This window comes from Aquarana catesbeiana, linkage group LG04, assembly GCF_042186555.1.
Source record: "Aquarana catesbeiana isolate 2022-GZ linkage group LG04, ASM4218655v1, whole genome shotgun sequence".
NCBI lineage: Eukaryota > Metazoa > Chordata > Amphibia > Anura > Ranidae > Aquarana > Aquarana catesbeiana.
The window spans coordinates 399,156,988-399,172,575 of NC_133327.1; the positions used below are offsets into that span (position 1 = coordinate 399,156,988).

The 15,588-nt window shown below is 40.8% G+C and overlaps 1 protein-coding gene across 4 annotated transcripts in view; it reads left to right on the top strand.

Annotated features, from left to right (window-relative positions):
- Positions 1-15,588, top strand: part of TPD52L1 (TPD52 like 1) — a 215,807-nt gene that overhangs the window by 109,488 nt on the left and 90,731 nt on the right. For all 4 annotated transcript variants that reach the window (XM_073627192.1, XM_073627194.1, XM_073627195.1 and 1 more), the window contains exon 2: positions 13,250-13,365. In XM_073627192.1, coding sequence (XP_073483293.1) covers positions 13,250-13,365 — 116 coding nt within the window. The remainder of the gene's footprint in view (positions 1-13,249; positions 13,366-15,588) is intronic.

Sequence of the window (15,588 nt, forward strand, 5' to 3'; positions counted from 1 at the left end):
CCCAGCCTCTCTATATGCTCTAGCTTCTCTGTATATTCAATAGCCTCTCTATATACCCAGCCTCTCTGTATACCGCAGCCTTTCTGTATACCCTAGCCTCTCTGTATACACTAGCCTCTCTGTATACACTAGCCTCTCTTCTATATACCCTAGCCTCACTGTATGCAACAATCCGCATCTGGTGGTAGGTGACGTGGCAAGTGACAATCTGCATCTTGTGGCAGGTAATGTGACAAGCTCTCTGGTGACCCCAATGTAAGGGGGAGGCTCTCTGAGGACCTGAGGACCCTGATGTAATGTTATATATACACACACACACACATATTATATACATGTGTATGCCCAAGCATATGACTTTCATTACTTTGCTGCTATGGGCTCTAGCCTCAGATCTTTTGTAGACCTAGCAACGCCCCTGCTGTATGGTGTGTTTTGTATCCCAGAGATGAGAAGGTATCCTAATGACTAGAGGTTGTAACAAAATGTCTGAGGTTGCCCAAAGGTTCACCAAGGGAGCCAATGCTGGCCACAATAGGTTACCCTTGAATGGGACATCATTTTTATGAGTCCTGGGCAAATAATGGAATATTGGTGTGACAGGATGGGAGGGGATAAGGTTGGTAGCCTCTGAAGAGTTCAAAATGCCAATGGAGATAGCTTCATCTAATATATGCTTTAGACATTGTGTGTAGATATGGGTGGGATCAGAAGATATACAGGTGTAGGTATTTGTGTCTGAAAGTTGTCTATCCACTTCCCTAAGATAATCCTGGGCATCCAGTATGACTACTGCTCCTCCCTTGTCAGAATTTTTTATGACAATGCTGGTGTTGCCCTGTAAATTTTTCAGGTGTGTCCTTTTTTTTCTGTGTAAGATTTTGGCAATGTTTTGACGTGTTGTTCATGGGTGTATTTGTCGACCTAGCCAGGGCCATGAGATCTTGTTCAATGGATCTTTGAAAGATATCCATTTGTTTGCCCCTAGTTTGTATGGATAAAAGTCGGATTTACCGTGGTAGGAGATGTTGAGGCGGTCTGGTGTTTTGATTCTGTCATCTATCCAGATACCTGAGTATCCAGAAATGTCTAATGTATTCATGTCATGGATAAAACAGAAATCTTGAAAGTTGAACTTAGTACCATCCGAAGGGGGATTACCAGATGGAGGTATTAGAGTGGGGTCGGTGGATTCCAGGTCTGTGTTAAGGAAGTGTTTCTTAAGGGTAGAACGACGAGCAAAGTTGTTCATGTATCAGGGTAGAAAAGAAATTAGTAGTCAGTGCAAAATTCGCATGGATCACTGCGGCTTATTGTGATTATTTTCATTTATATGTTCATTTTTAAGTATTTATAACTGTTGCACTACTGTCACTTTTTACAGTCACTAGTTACTGGATGTATCACGGTGTGTGACTCACATGCATATTTGCACTTTGGTTATCACATATATACAGTGTTGAAGGAAAGTATTCAGACCCCCTTAAATTTTTCACTCTTTGTTATATTGCAGCCATTTGCTAAAATCATTTAAGTTCATTTTTTTCCTCATTAATATACACACAGCACCCCATATTGACAGAAAAACACAGAATTGTTGACATTTATTAAAAAAGAAAAACTGAAATATCACATGGTCCTAAGTATTCAGACCCTTTGCTCAGTATTTAGTAGAAACACCCTTTTGATCTAATACAGCCATGAGTCTTTTTGTGAAAGATGCAACAAGTTTTTCACACCTGGATTTGGGGATCTTCTGCCATTCCTCTTTGCAGATCCTCTCCAGTTCTGTCAGGTTGGATGATAAACATTGGTGGACAGCCATTTTTAGGTTTCTCCAGAGATGCTTAATTGGTAATAGTAAAAGTCTTAAATAGTCCCTTTAAATATTGCAGCAGCGCTTCATGTCCAAATCTAAAGGACATGCTTTCATATACAGTCCTTATATGAGAAGATACGCGGTAGCAGAAGAGATCTACAATAGCTTCAGCTGTGTTCTGTAAAGGAGGCCTTCCACCAAACACTTCACCACGTGAGGAGAACCTCCCCTATGGGGATGCACACACCAGAAATACAGCAATAAAGAGCCTTGAATAATAATAATAGTTCTAAACGTCCACCAGATGTCAGTCACGCTCTCTGTAGCTCCAGTAAAACATATGGGAGGAATGGAATGTCCACATAGTGTAATATTGCTCAAAAAGTTTATTCATCCAAAACATTCCCCCATATGAATATGCGTACCAGAAACTAATAAAAATAGAGCAAAATGTAAAGTGCACTGTGCATGTGAGATCTCCTGGTCAACGGAAAGCCGACAGAAGCGTTCGCTGTGTGCAACAGCAGCGATATACTTCCTGGTTCCTCCTCGGTCCATGGAGCGCACACGTCACTTCCGGTAGATCACGTCTCTGACGCGTTTCGTCACTTCTTCACTTCGTCTGAGGGCGTGATCTACTTATTTAAGGGGGTCTGAATACTTTCCGTCCCCACTGTATAATGTGAAGAGTATATTTGAAGGTGCAGTGTATATATTTATTTCTGCTTTTATCTGCATGTTTTTATGAGACGTGTTTAACGCTTGCAGCTGTTTCACTGTGCCATTTAGCCAATTTATAATCAGAGGAGGCTCACAGGATCTTTTATATGTATACATGTAGAAGAATATATATTGGCCTAAACTGATGAAGAAATTAGTTTTTTTTAAAAACGTTTGGGCAATTTTTATTATAGCAAAATGTAAAAAATATTGTTTTTTTTTCAAAATTGTCGTTCTTATTTTGTGTTAGGTGATCAAATACCATCAAATGAAAGCTCTATTTGTGGGAAAAAAAGGACACAAATTTCGTTTGAGTACAGCGTCGAACGACTGCGCAATTGTCAGTTAAAGCGACGCAGTGCCAAAGCGATAAAAATGCTCTGGTCAGGAAGGGGGTACAATCTTCTGAGGCTGAAGCAGTTAATGACCAGGCCATTTTTTGCAATACGGCACTGCGTTAATTTAACTGACCATTGCGCGGCCGTGCAACGTTGTACCTAAACAAAATTAATGTCCTTTTTTTCCCACAAATAGAGCTTCCTATTGGTGTTATTTGATCACCTCTGCATTTTTTTTTTTTTGCTCTATAAACAAAAAACAGAGCGACAATTTAAAAAAAAATGTCTTCATTCATTTAGGCCAATATGTATTCTTCTACATATTTTTTTCGTTAAAAAATCACAATAAACGTATATTGATTGCACAAAAGTAATAGTGTCTACAAAAGAGGGGATAGATTTAAGGCATTTTTAACTTTTTTACTAGTAATGGCGGCGATCTGTGATTTTTAGTGGGACAGCGACATTGCGGCGGACAGATTGGACTCTTTTGACACATTTTTGGGACCATTGACATTTATGCAGCGATCAGTGCTATAAAAATGCACTGAAAGAGGGGAATTTCTTGATTCTCAGACCTCTTAGGATCCTATTTTCCTTGAGGTATTCTTCAAGGGAGGCTAGGTCCCACCAAAATCGGGTTTCAGCAGCCATGAGTTTCTCTAACTTACGGAATGAATGGTTCAGGGTTTCTTTTTCATCATATTGTTCGGGGCCAAAAACTGACTTGCTTCTGCTAGTTCTGTCCATGAGTCTGTGTGAGTGTCTAGTGGAATTGGGTGGCGAGGAAGGAGACTGTGCCATGACTCAGGTTTAATATTTGGTCAGATTATGACCTGATTGGTAAGGAAACGGATAAACTGAGGTAGTAGTACTGAGAAATGGCATTAGGATCTGCACGACGAGCGTGGTGGCGGACAGCCTTGGATGTGCTACCAGCATCTGGGTAGCTAGATTGCGCGTCCACGGCTCCCCCCGCTCCCCTGTTGGGATCTTGAGGTGATATACAGGAGTGCGGCCAAAGTGGACTCCTTATGCTGTATGAATCTTCACACAATGTGAGTTTGACCATTGTAGTGTTTTTAATTTTACAATGTTAAAGCTGAGTTACACTAGAGCAGTGTTGCACTCTCTTCTTTTGTGTTTTTGATTTGTTTTACACAATACTGCATGCTCACCTCTTCAGATCAGGGTGAAATATTACTGCTGCAGAACTTGCTGTATCAGTGTCTAGCCCAAGTTTTTAGTAAACAAGAAGTCTATACTATGGAGCGTAAGATCTAAAATCATCTCAATGGTTGGTGTAGACCACTAAAAAGACAATGCATCGCAAAAAATTGTAGACATACCATTGGGTTTACTCCTAAAATTCTGAGATATCAACAGAGAATTCATGTTGATTTCTTTGTACATAATTCACGAAAGTACAAATTTAGTACATGTCCAAACATTGATATGTATGCCCCTGCATTTGAAGATGTATATCTTTTTGACAAAGGTGTGTATATTGGAAGGGTATGTGTCAGGTTACAGCTAAAGTGGGATCTTACTTATCTTAAAATAACATGCTAAGTAAAAAATAAGCCTTTTAATTTAATAGGAATATAATTAAGTGCTATAAGGCATCTTCACTTTCTTACAATAATACCCTTACTGACTTATTTCCTCACCCTACCAAAGTGTTTACGTACTGAAAACTAAAATGACTAATTGCATTAGTTCTGAAATGAATTTAATATGTGGGTGGTATGGCTAAACAATAAAGCTCAAATGTATGAATTTGCTTTGCTTTAGTGTTGCATTAGCTATCTCCCAATATATTTTCAGCCAAAAACAATTACAAATCATGTCTGCTTCCATTTCAAGCGCCAGTGTGGGATAATGTGGAAATCATTTTGTATTCGGTCACATGGTATTTTAGAATTTACCCATGTTCATTTTACTGTGACCATATTTTACCATAACTGGTATTTTAAAGATGCATCTTCGTGAAAATAGAAAATCAAGCCCTGTAATGTATACAGAGGAAGCACAACCTACCTTCAGTACTTTTTTTGTTTTTCATCTAGACATAGCTAAAGTGTACAAGTTCACTCTAGTCTGTTATGTTAGTATTCTGATGATATGCAAACCTGTGTAAGATGTGGCAGACCTATACCCAAACACACCCAGTGTAGACTCCTCACTGTCTTTCACATACAGAAAACCATATGTAAAAAACAAAATGTGAGTACTATAAGTATCTCACTGATTACTTTTACTTTATTGGAACTGCTCCTTAAGGCTGGGTTCACACTAGAGCCCCGAGCGCATAGGTGTGCGCACAGGGTGTGCCGGGTGTGCCCAGGCACACCCTAATCCCCCCATGCGCATTATTGTTATCATTCTGTGTAGCAACAGGAACATGGGAAAGATCTCCCTCTTACCGGCTCTGCCATAAGAGAAGTGTTTATCCTTTTCTCTTTCACTGTGCCAGCAGGGAGATCAATGTGCCAGGGTCATATATATGTAGATACATACACATGCATGTACGTTTGAGCTTAAGGGTGCACACCCTAATGCATTAGGCTGCGCACACCTATGCCCGAGCGGCTCACAGCAATTGGGTCCGGTGCATCTCCATTCACTAGTTCAGGTCCGATTTCAGCCCAAATTTTTGCCTGAATTGGGACCTGAAACAGACTAAAAGACACACAGGACTCCTGTGCAATTTGCACCAAAGCCGCTCCGGAGATGTGTGAACCGGCTCCATAGAGAGCCAGTCACAATCTCCTGCTATGCAAATTGGATGCGGGTAAAACCCGCATCCATTTCGCAATAGTGTGAACCCAGCCTAAAGAAAAAAAACTGGTAAAAAAAAAAAAGTTTATATAGGTTCTAAGATGTTTAGCTTTCTAAATATAACAGTTTTTGTCAGTTTCTAAACATGGGTTGTCTACAGATATGCAAAATAACTTATATCTCAAAGCAAATAACCAGAAAAATTAGAAGATATATTTCAATCCTGGGATCCTGGCAGAGGTATCTTTTGGCAGAGATGAGCTGGTCTTTGGTGTATGAGATCTTAGCAAATGAAAGATTAGTATTTACAACATAAATCAGAACTCCAGCTAAAAATGACAAGTAGCCCATTAAAAGATCAAATAAGAACAGTTTTTTTGCAATTTTCACTTTCAATCCTGAGGACCCGAGACTGGCATGGCAGTTCTTGGCAGGAGGTACAGAAGAGCCAAATAGCTCTATTTTGGTCTCATCTGTCCACAACACTTTCACCCAGTTCTCCTCTGAATCATTCAGATGTCCATTAGCAAACTTCAGACAGGCCTGTACATGTGCTTTCTTGAGCAGGGGGACCTTACGGGTGCTGCGGGATTTCAGTCCTTTACTGCGTAGTGTGTTACCAATTGTTTTCTTGGTGACTATGGTCCCAGCTGCCTTGAGATCATTGACAAGATTCTCCCATGTAGTTCTGGGCTGATTCCTCACTATTCTCATGATCATTGAAACTCCATGATGTGCGATCTTGCATGAAGCCCCAGACCGAGGGAGATTGACAGTTATTTTGTGTTTCTTCCATTTGCGAATAATCGCACTAACTGTTGTCACCCTCTCACCAAGCTGCTTGGCGATGGTCTTGTAGCCCATTCCAGCCTTGTGTAGGTCTAAAATCTTATCCTTGACATCCTTGGACAGCTCTTTGGTCTTGGCCATGGTGGAGAGATTGGAATCTAATTGATTAATTGCTTCTGTGAACAAGTGTCTTTTATACAGGTAACAAGCTGAGATTAGGAGCACTCCCTTTAAGAGGGTGCTCCTAATCTCAGCTTGTTACCTGTATAGAAAACACCTGGGAGCCAGAAATCTTGCTGATTGATAGGGGGATCAAATACCTATTTCACTCATTAAAATGATAATCAATTTATAACTTTTTTGAAATATGTTTTTCTGCATATTTTTGTTGTTGTTCTGTCTCTCACTGTTAAAATAAGCCTCCTATTAAAATTATAGACTGATCATTTCTTTGTCAGTGGGCAAACAAACAAAATCAGCAGGGGATGAAATACTTTTTTCCCTCACCGTACAGCCTATACCTCATTGTTAGTTCTTCGGTGTGACAGGGCCCTCCATTTGTGTGCTGCATGAGCGGTGTGTCAGCATTAAACTTTTCTAATTAAAGATTTAAAATATTAAAATATTTTTAGGATATGCAAAATAAATTTTCCCAAGATTAGGGCATCCTTGGCTGCTCAGATGATATCGGTACAGGCAGGCACCTGTTGTTAAATGTCTACAATTAAATGTTATACCCATGGCAAAATATTTGTTTTGTTTGGCATGAGTATTTTCTCATGAGATGCACACAAAAATAAGGTGGTGAATAAGAAGAAGGCCATGTTGATAAAAATGATTATAAAATAACAATAGTAACGCCATTGTTTGGGTAAAAACATGCAACTAACACTTGAATAAATTAGCAAATGTATCCAACAGTACTTACATTTTTAAACTTTTCTGACTTTATAGCAAAAACAAAACTTTTTATTACTCTGAAACTTCCGGAAGTCTCAATAGAAATTTCCTCATCCTACTTGTGTTCTAGACAGATGAGAATTTTTGTTGGGCAGAAGCTCTGATTCGGGATGCCAAACTATGGCCCTCCAGTTGTTCAGGAACTATAATTCCCATCATGCCTAGTCATGTCTGTGAATGTCAGAGTTTTACAATGCCTCAAGGGACATGTAGTTCCACAATTCTTGGTCCATAGAGGGTACATGTATTATTTCCATGAGAGAAATCTGAAAAATTAAAATGTAACTAAAGGCAAAATGTTTTTCTTTTAGGTTTAGATAGAGTGGAGAGGAATAGAACACATGGTAGGTTTTTATTGCTGTCTGTGTCCCTGTTAGGTAGATTCACTTTCTCCTGTGTATAATTATCAAGAGTGATAGTGAAAGAAAATCCTAATTATTGTGTTGTTACCAACCTGGTGATAACCAGGGATTCCCTCGCTTTGGAGGAATTTCCTCTCACATCCTGTTTGAGCTATGGGACACAAAACGAGGGGAAATCTCCCCCAATGGGGCACAGATATTTAAAAAAAAAATGACAGTGGTTATACCCCTCCCTTATTCTTTCCAATATAAAAAAAAGTATTGTTTTAGTTCTACTTTAAATTGTTTATTACCCCAACATTTCATATTACTGATATGTGTATTTTGTTCCATGTACTTGTGTTAAAAGTAGCTGGTCAGTTTTCTGGCTGTGCTGGGAGCTTAGCCTGCATGTCCTCCACTTGTGCTGACAAGCTCCCCTGCACGGCCATTCACTGGGAAGATCAGTGTACTCTCTATTCTCCGTGCCCACCTCTCTAAAGCCCCATACACACTTTTAGATTTTCTGCAGATTTTGTCTTCAGATTTACCAAAACCATAGAATATGAGGTCAAACCTTAACAGTTTCAATTTGTATGCAATCAGGCAGGCCCTTGTACTACATGATTTTTGTAAATCTGAAGACAATAATCTGCAGAAAATCCAATAGTGTGCATGGGGCTTAAAGCCTCGTACACACGATCGGATTTTCTGCAGACTAAACGTCAGACTTTTGTCCGAAGAGCGTTGGCCAGGAACTTATCTTGCATACAAACAGTACACAATTGTTGGAAAACAAACACGAATGTAGTGACGTGCTACGTGGCTTATCAGCTCTTTAGTGCCACCCTTTGGGCACCTTCTGCTAATGTTGTGTTTGGTGAGCATTGATTCCGAGCATGCGTGTTTGTACTTTGGACTTTTGTCTGACGCACTTGTGTACAGACGATCGGAAAATCTGACAACTGACCGTTGACCGCGGAAAATTTTTAAGCCTGCCATCCAACGTTTGTCTGTAGAAAATCTGACAACAATTGTTGAGCATGCAAACGGTCGGTCTTTAGGCCAACAGTCTGTGTTCGCACATTTCCCGGTGGACAATCCTATCGTGTGTATGAGGCTTAAGACCCTTATGTAGCTAAGAACTGAGGTCATGTAATTAAAAAAAAAAGTAAGAAAAAGTTATTTATAATGTTTTTGATATATCAATACACAAATAGTTTGCCTTTCATTTATATTTTAAACTGAACTGGTTGTTTTACAAGGTTCGCATATACTTTACGTTTTGGAAAATATTAGCTTTTTTTATTCTTTAAAGATTTATGCCAAGCAAACTAAATACAGCTGAGATTTTTTCACAAGATTCTTAATATTTACCCTATGTTCACACTTATGCATTTTTTAGTGCATTTTGCAGTTTGCAGAAATGCACTACAGTCCATTTAACATGGTTTCCTATGTTACTAGTTCACATATATGTGTTTTGCGGCCGGTACGTTTTGGAAAGGGTCGGGGACTTTTTTCCCCGCTATTTGTGGCTAATAGACTTCAATGGAGCTGCACCAGAAACGTAAGTGGTGTATTTTTGGTGCGATTTTTTAATGTGTTTTGTGGTTCTTATTTTACCACTGTATATAGCTGGTTGCTAATCAGGGGGCTGGGAAGCCGGCCACCGTGTCCTTAGCAACCAATGAGTCATCAGCTGTCAGCAGGGTTATCCGCTGAAAGCTGAATGTAAAAAAAAAAAAATAATACATTTGCAAAAAAAAAAAAATGGCATGGGGTTCCTCCCCAGCTCCATACCAGGCCCTTCAGGTCTAGTATGGATTCGGAGGAGACCCCTAACCATTCACCAAAAAAGCAGTGAAATGTAATTAGAACACAAGAGCCAGTTTTTGACAATTCCTTTATTATTAGCTCTGTCTTCTCTAGCCGTCTCTTCCCGTCGATTTACCCAATAACCATTCACATGGGGGGGACGGGATCTGGGGGCCCCCTTCTTAAAGGGGGCTTCCAGATTTCGATAAGCCCCCCTGCCCGCAGACCCCGACAACCACTGGCCGGGGTTGTCGGGAAGAGGTCCTTGTCCTCATCAACATGGGGGCAAGGTGCTTTGGGGTGGGGGGCGTAGCACCCACGCCCCCATGTTGAGGGCATTCAGCCTGGTATGGTTCAGGAGGGGGGGCGCTACTCGTCCCCTTCCTTTCCTGACCTGCCGGGCGGCATGCTCGGATAAGGGTCTGGTATGGATTTTGAGGGGACCGCATGCCATTTTTTTTTTAATTATGGCGTGGGGGTCCCCTCCGGATCAATAATAGTCCTGAAGGGCCTGGTATGGACCTGGAGGGGAACCCCACGCTGGTTTTTTTTCGCAAATTTTTTTGCCGGCAAATTTTTATTTTTTACATTCAGCTTTCCACTGACAGCTGATGACTTGCTAAGGACGCGGCGGCCGCCTTTCCAACTCCTTAGCAACTAGCTATATACAGTGTGTTTTACAGTGCGTTTAAAGAGAAAAAAAAACGCAAAATGCATGAAAACTGCATGCAAAACACATGAAAAATGCTGGTTTAAAAAAAACGTAAAATGCACTGAAAAATGTGCCTGAAAAACGCATCAAGCACAGCCGCATAGATGTCAACCTGGACTAACACAACCAACATAGCAAAGCTTGTGTCCAGACTCGCTCCTTCTAAGGAATACAATTTGGTTGCTTTTTATTCCCTCAACCTGTAACCGGAGAGTGAAGGAGCAGCAGTAGACTGATGAGGCTATCCCTTTGTTCTCTCCACCTGTCAGCAGGCTCCTTGTCAGTACATGTGCATGCATCAGAACCTGACTGAGTACTCATCTTCTGTCTCCCAGTCTAATTTCTTTAGTGCAGTGGATTACAAAAGTCTGAAATCCAAACATAATCAAGTACTTACATTCATCGGTGTATATTTTTATCTTCCTGGAGATCAGCCTGAAACAAATTTGGATTTTAACTTAGAAAACCCAGCAAAAATACAACGGTAATATGGAGAACAAAATGTTAAAGCAAACCAGAGTCTTTAAAGGGTAACACCATTTTTGTGGGGAAAAAAATTAGTAAATAAAAAAAAAAAAAATTATAAAGCGTATACAATCGCGACCCGTCATATTGTAATTAAATATTATTAAAAATTACGGTACTTTTCCCCCCATGAATAACTAGATAATTGATTGTGGTTCTCAGGTTCCAGGTCTGATTCTTCTCTACTTTTTCATATTGCAAGAGTTATGCACTACAATAAGCACTACGTTGTTGTTGTTTAGACGATTACCTTTCAATTTTTTCTTTCAACTGAGGTGTGGCCCCTATGAGAGGGTTCTTTACTTTTCTGTTTTGTTTTCTCTGTATATGTAAAATCAATAAAACAGGGAAAAAAATAAATACTTTTCCCTTTTAGTCTGCAGATCTGTAATTTTCTGTAAAATGCAATATGGCTACCTGGAGGTGTTGTATACACAGATGGTGTACAGAACATCCCCTAGATATGTAATTTCAGGCTTAAATGATTGGCTCACTGATTTTCCCAGAAGTCTGCACTAAGATAGAAGTCAGATTTTGAGCATCCCTTTGCAACAAAAATGTAATTTTTGGTGAGATACCCCCAAAGGGGAAATCACATCTAAAGGGATGCCGACCTTACCAATTTTCTCATTGGAGCCCTGCAGGTGCAGCAGTTGACTGGTTATTTTAAAACCACTCACATACAGATCCACTTTGCACATAAACACAGACAAAAAGCTATTCCTTCAGAATAACAAAAGGTAGAAATCTTCAACAAAATTTGGTAAAATTCTTGCAATGTACTTTTTTTTTCTTTTTTTTCTCAACAAAAGTGGAGTAACATACAAAAATAGGAAAAAATATACCGCGCTAGTGGAACATATACATCAAACTAAAGCAGCTGCTAGAGTGAGATACAAGCACAAAATGTAATAGAAAGAATATAGCAGCGCTAAACTTAAACAAAATTAGTCAAATAAATAAATAGCAATGATATAGTAAAAAGTTCATCAAAGCGTTGTTAAAGCAAACACAATCCTATTACTGGAGATGATCAGAATTGAAAAATGTCCTTTAGTAGGAAACAAATTGTGCTCAGATTCCATATACCAAGTGTAGATACTGATATATTAAGTGAAAAATAAATCATTCACCGTAACCAAAGTGAAACACCACACAGAATGCACGCTTACCACAAGGCAAGCTATAAGAGCCTGCAGGACAGAGGAAACCATTGCCACAGCAGGATCCTAGGGATGTGGTCAGCAATCAGCCCAGATCACCTGAATCCTGGGTTCAGATAGGTAGTCAACTCCAGGTACTGTTCAGATATTCCCCAGAATAGAAAAAAATGCACCATAGCATAGTACTGACGGATCACCGTTTTATTAACAATAGAATAACACTTACAAATTCCAAGGTTAAAAACACATAACAGCTGGCCGGCTAATACGAACGCCTGTCCACTCGGACTCACACGCGATGACATCAGCACATCGGCTCCTCCCGACGCACGTTTCATCATATAATGACGTCGTCTGGGGCCCCTGTTCTGTAAGCTGAGGAGAGGCAGATCATGAGTTCCTAATAGCTAGGAACCACAATCTGTCATCTCCTATAGTCAGTCCCCCCCCCCCCCCCCAGTTAGAACACACAGTCAGGGAACACAGTTAACCCCTTGATTGCCCCCTAGTGTTAACCCCTTCCGTGCCAGTGACATTTACACAGTAATGAGTGCATTTTTAAAGCACTGATCGCTGTATAATTGTCAATGGTTTCAAAAATGTGTCAAAAGTGTCCAATGTGTCTGCCATAATGTCGCAGTCCTGATAAAAATCGCACATCACCGCCACCAAAAATATGTAGAAGAATACATATCAGTCTAAACTGAGGGAAAAATTAGCTTTTTTTAAAAAAAAATTGGGGATATTTATTATAACAAAAAGTACAAAATATTGTGTTTTTTTCAAAATTGTCGCTCTTTTTTTGTTTATAGCGCAAAAAATAAAAACCGCAGAGATGATCAAATACCACCAAAAGAACGCTCTATTTGTGGGGAAAAAAAGACATAAATTTTGTTTGGGTAAAGTGTCGCACGCCGCGCAATTGTCAGTTAAAGTGACGCAGTGCCGTATCACAAAAAATGGCCTGGTCATTGAGCAGCCAAATCGTCCGGGGCTGAAGTGGTTAAAAGGTGGTAACACAAATGTCGATGATGGTTACCTACTTATTGTAATGGGCAGTCTCACAAACCACAGACAGTAATAAAACCTGACAGGATCTAGCTCTTCTCCCACATATCCAAAATGTAAAAAATTACATTTTGGGTCCGATTTTAAGACTAGCATAGAGTAAATGAGAATTTGCTTAACATTACTTATGATTGCCTTAATGTACTGGCATGGAGTTTGTATTAGCGTTATTAGTACTGCAATTTGAAGCACAATTTGTATGCTTTATTTCTTTACAGATCTCCTGGACACTCAGCCACTCCAGGAAACAGATGAGGAATTAACAACCGAAGCTGAATTTGCTGAAATTATATCTGAGGAAGAGAAGGAAGAACTAAAGAATGAATTGGCAAAGGTAGTGTTCCTTTTCTTTTGTGAATCTAAAGGTATTTAAAAATATAAAGTGCTAATAAACCTAAAAGCAAAAATGTATTCTACATTGCAGTTTGATTTCTTAAATGTGGTGGCTGCATTCGTTTTGTTTTTTTAGGCTTTTTAAAATGTTATTTTTACCTGTTGATCCACCCAGTAAGTGTTATTTTTCAACTTTATTTAACAGACCAAGCTGTCCAGCAAAAGTGTCAGAGAGTTGAGAGAGACCATATATTACTAACAGGAGTACTTACCATATTCAGCTTTTATTCATGACTGCTGAGGCGCAATGGGCTTAGGTCCCACTTAACGTAACACCAAGGGATAAAATCCCCCACCACCCTTGCCCTTCACTCCATTAAATATGACACTTACAACCATTAGGTTGGAAAGGGCAAGGCCACAGCTTTATTAAATTCCAACACATAACATGTGAACATATTTAACCAGTACCAGTCACAGTCGTACTGTGAGCACTTAACCAAAAGAGGGAAGTGGGGCCTGTCCTTACCATAAGTGCTGGACAGACAGCCTATTTCCAATTTTCCATCAAGGGCATAGCCCATTACAGCAACTTTAACTGCTGGCAAGGTCAAGAAAACCGCAGCAAGCTGTGACATACCAAACATAGGAAAAAAGGGGGCGGGAGGGTGGGCAGCTCTTCCAACGACTCTTCTGAAAGACTCAGAATTCCCTGGGGCACACGATTTCTTGAGCTCAGGCCCATCCCATCCCATCCCATCCCCACGTCCCAACCAATCATTCCCCTTGTCACACACCTAGCCATGCCCCCATCAGTCAAGGCTCTCTTTCCCTAGGGGGCTCAAGAGGCCTTCATGACTGCTGAGGCGCAATGGGCTTAGGTCCCACTTAACGTAACACCAAGGGATAAAATCCCCCACCACCCTTGCCCTTCACTCCATTAAATATGACACTTACAACCATTAGGTTGGAAAGGGCAAGGCCACAGCTTTATTAAATTCCAACACATGACATGTGAACATATTTAACCAGTACCAGTCACAGTCGTACAGTGAGCACTTAACCAAAAGAGGGAAGTGGTGAACATATTTAACCAGTACCAGTCACAGTCGTACTGTGAGCACTTAACCAAAAGAGGGAAGTGGGGCCTGTCCTTACCATAAGTGCTGGACAGACAGCCTATTTCCAATTTTCCATCGAGGGCATAGCCCATTACAGCAACTTTAACTGCTGGCAAGGTAAAGAAAACCGCCAAACGCCCGTCAGTTAATAACTAATGAGCGCGCCACCACAGCCAGCACCTGTTCCACACCTCGCTGCCGGCCAAGGTTGAATATATCCAAGCCAATGTCATTAAGGTGATCGCCATCCGCTCTCAACAGATCATCATTATTACCCTCCAGATCCTTGTGACTGATGACGAACCACCCCCTATTTTCTGAACAAACTTGACGACCTGAGCGTACACTTTTCTGACAGATGCGTTCCAGCCGGGGGGGCAGGTAATTCCCTTGCCCACAGCAGGCGAGGCATAATTTCTGACCAGATGGGCACCAAATTGGTGTAAACTGCATAGCCATAGCATTGAGCAATGTCCCGCTTGATGGCAGAGATCAAGTCACAGAACGTGTATAACCCACATAATTCCCCCCAGCGTGAAGAATCAAGATGATGGGGCCAGACACGTGGGCCTGAATGCGTAAACACTCTGGAAGGACCCGAGGCCAGCGTAAACCGTGAAGCCCCAAGCCAGCGGACCTGGCCGAGATTATAGGTAAAACCCCAATTCTTCCCGTAGCTCCGAACCTCTGCCCGACGTGCGGCCCAGTAAATGAAGGAATCTCCCACGATGCAGAAGAGAAGGGTCTCAAATGGAGAAACAAACAGACGGCAACAGGGAAAGGATACCGGAGAGAATAGGGAGGGAAACCGGATGCCAGGAATCGGGGGAATAAGTCGCACACCTCCAACCCCGCAGGACTCGACGGGTCGGAAACGCTTTTGTGATGTCCTCCCACCCAAGGAGCTGAAACCAAGAAGGACAAAGAAGGCATGGCCGACAAAACCGTGGCAACCTGAAGAACCTCTTGTAGTAAATAAACAAGGTAAGAAATGGAAACCCGAAGAACCTTTTGTAGTAAATAAACAAGGTAAGAAAATAAAGCCACGCGTATTACCTGTGAAGACGAGATGGAAAACTGACAGCCCGATGCCTGAACTCATT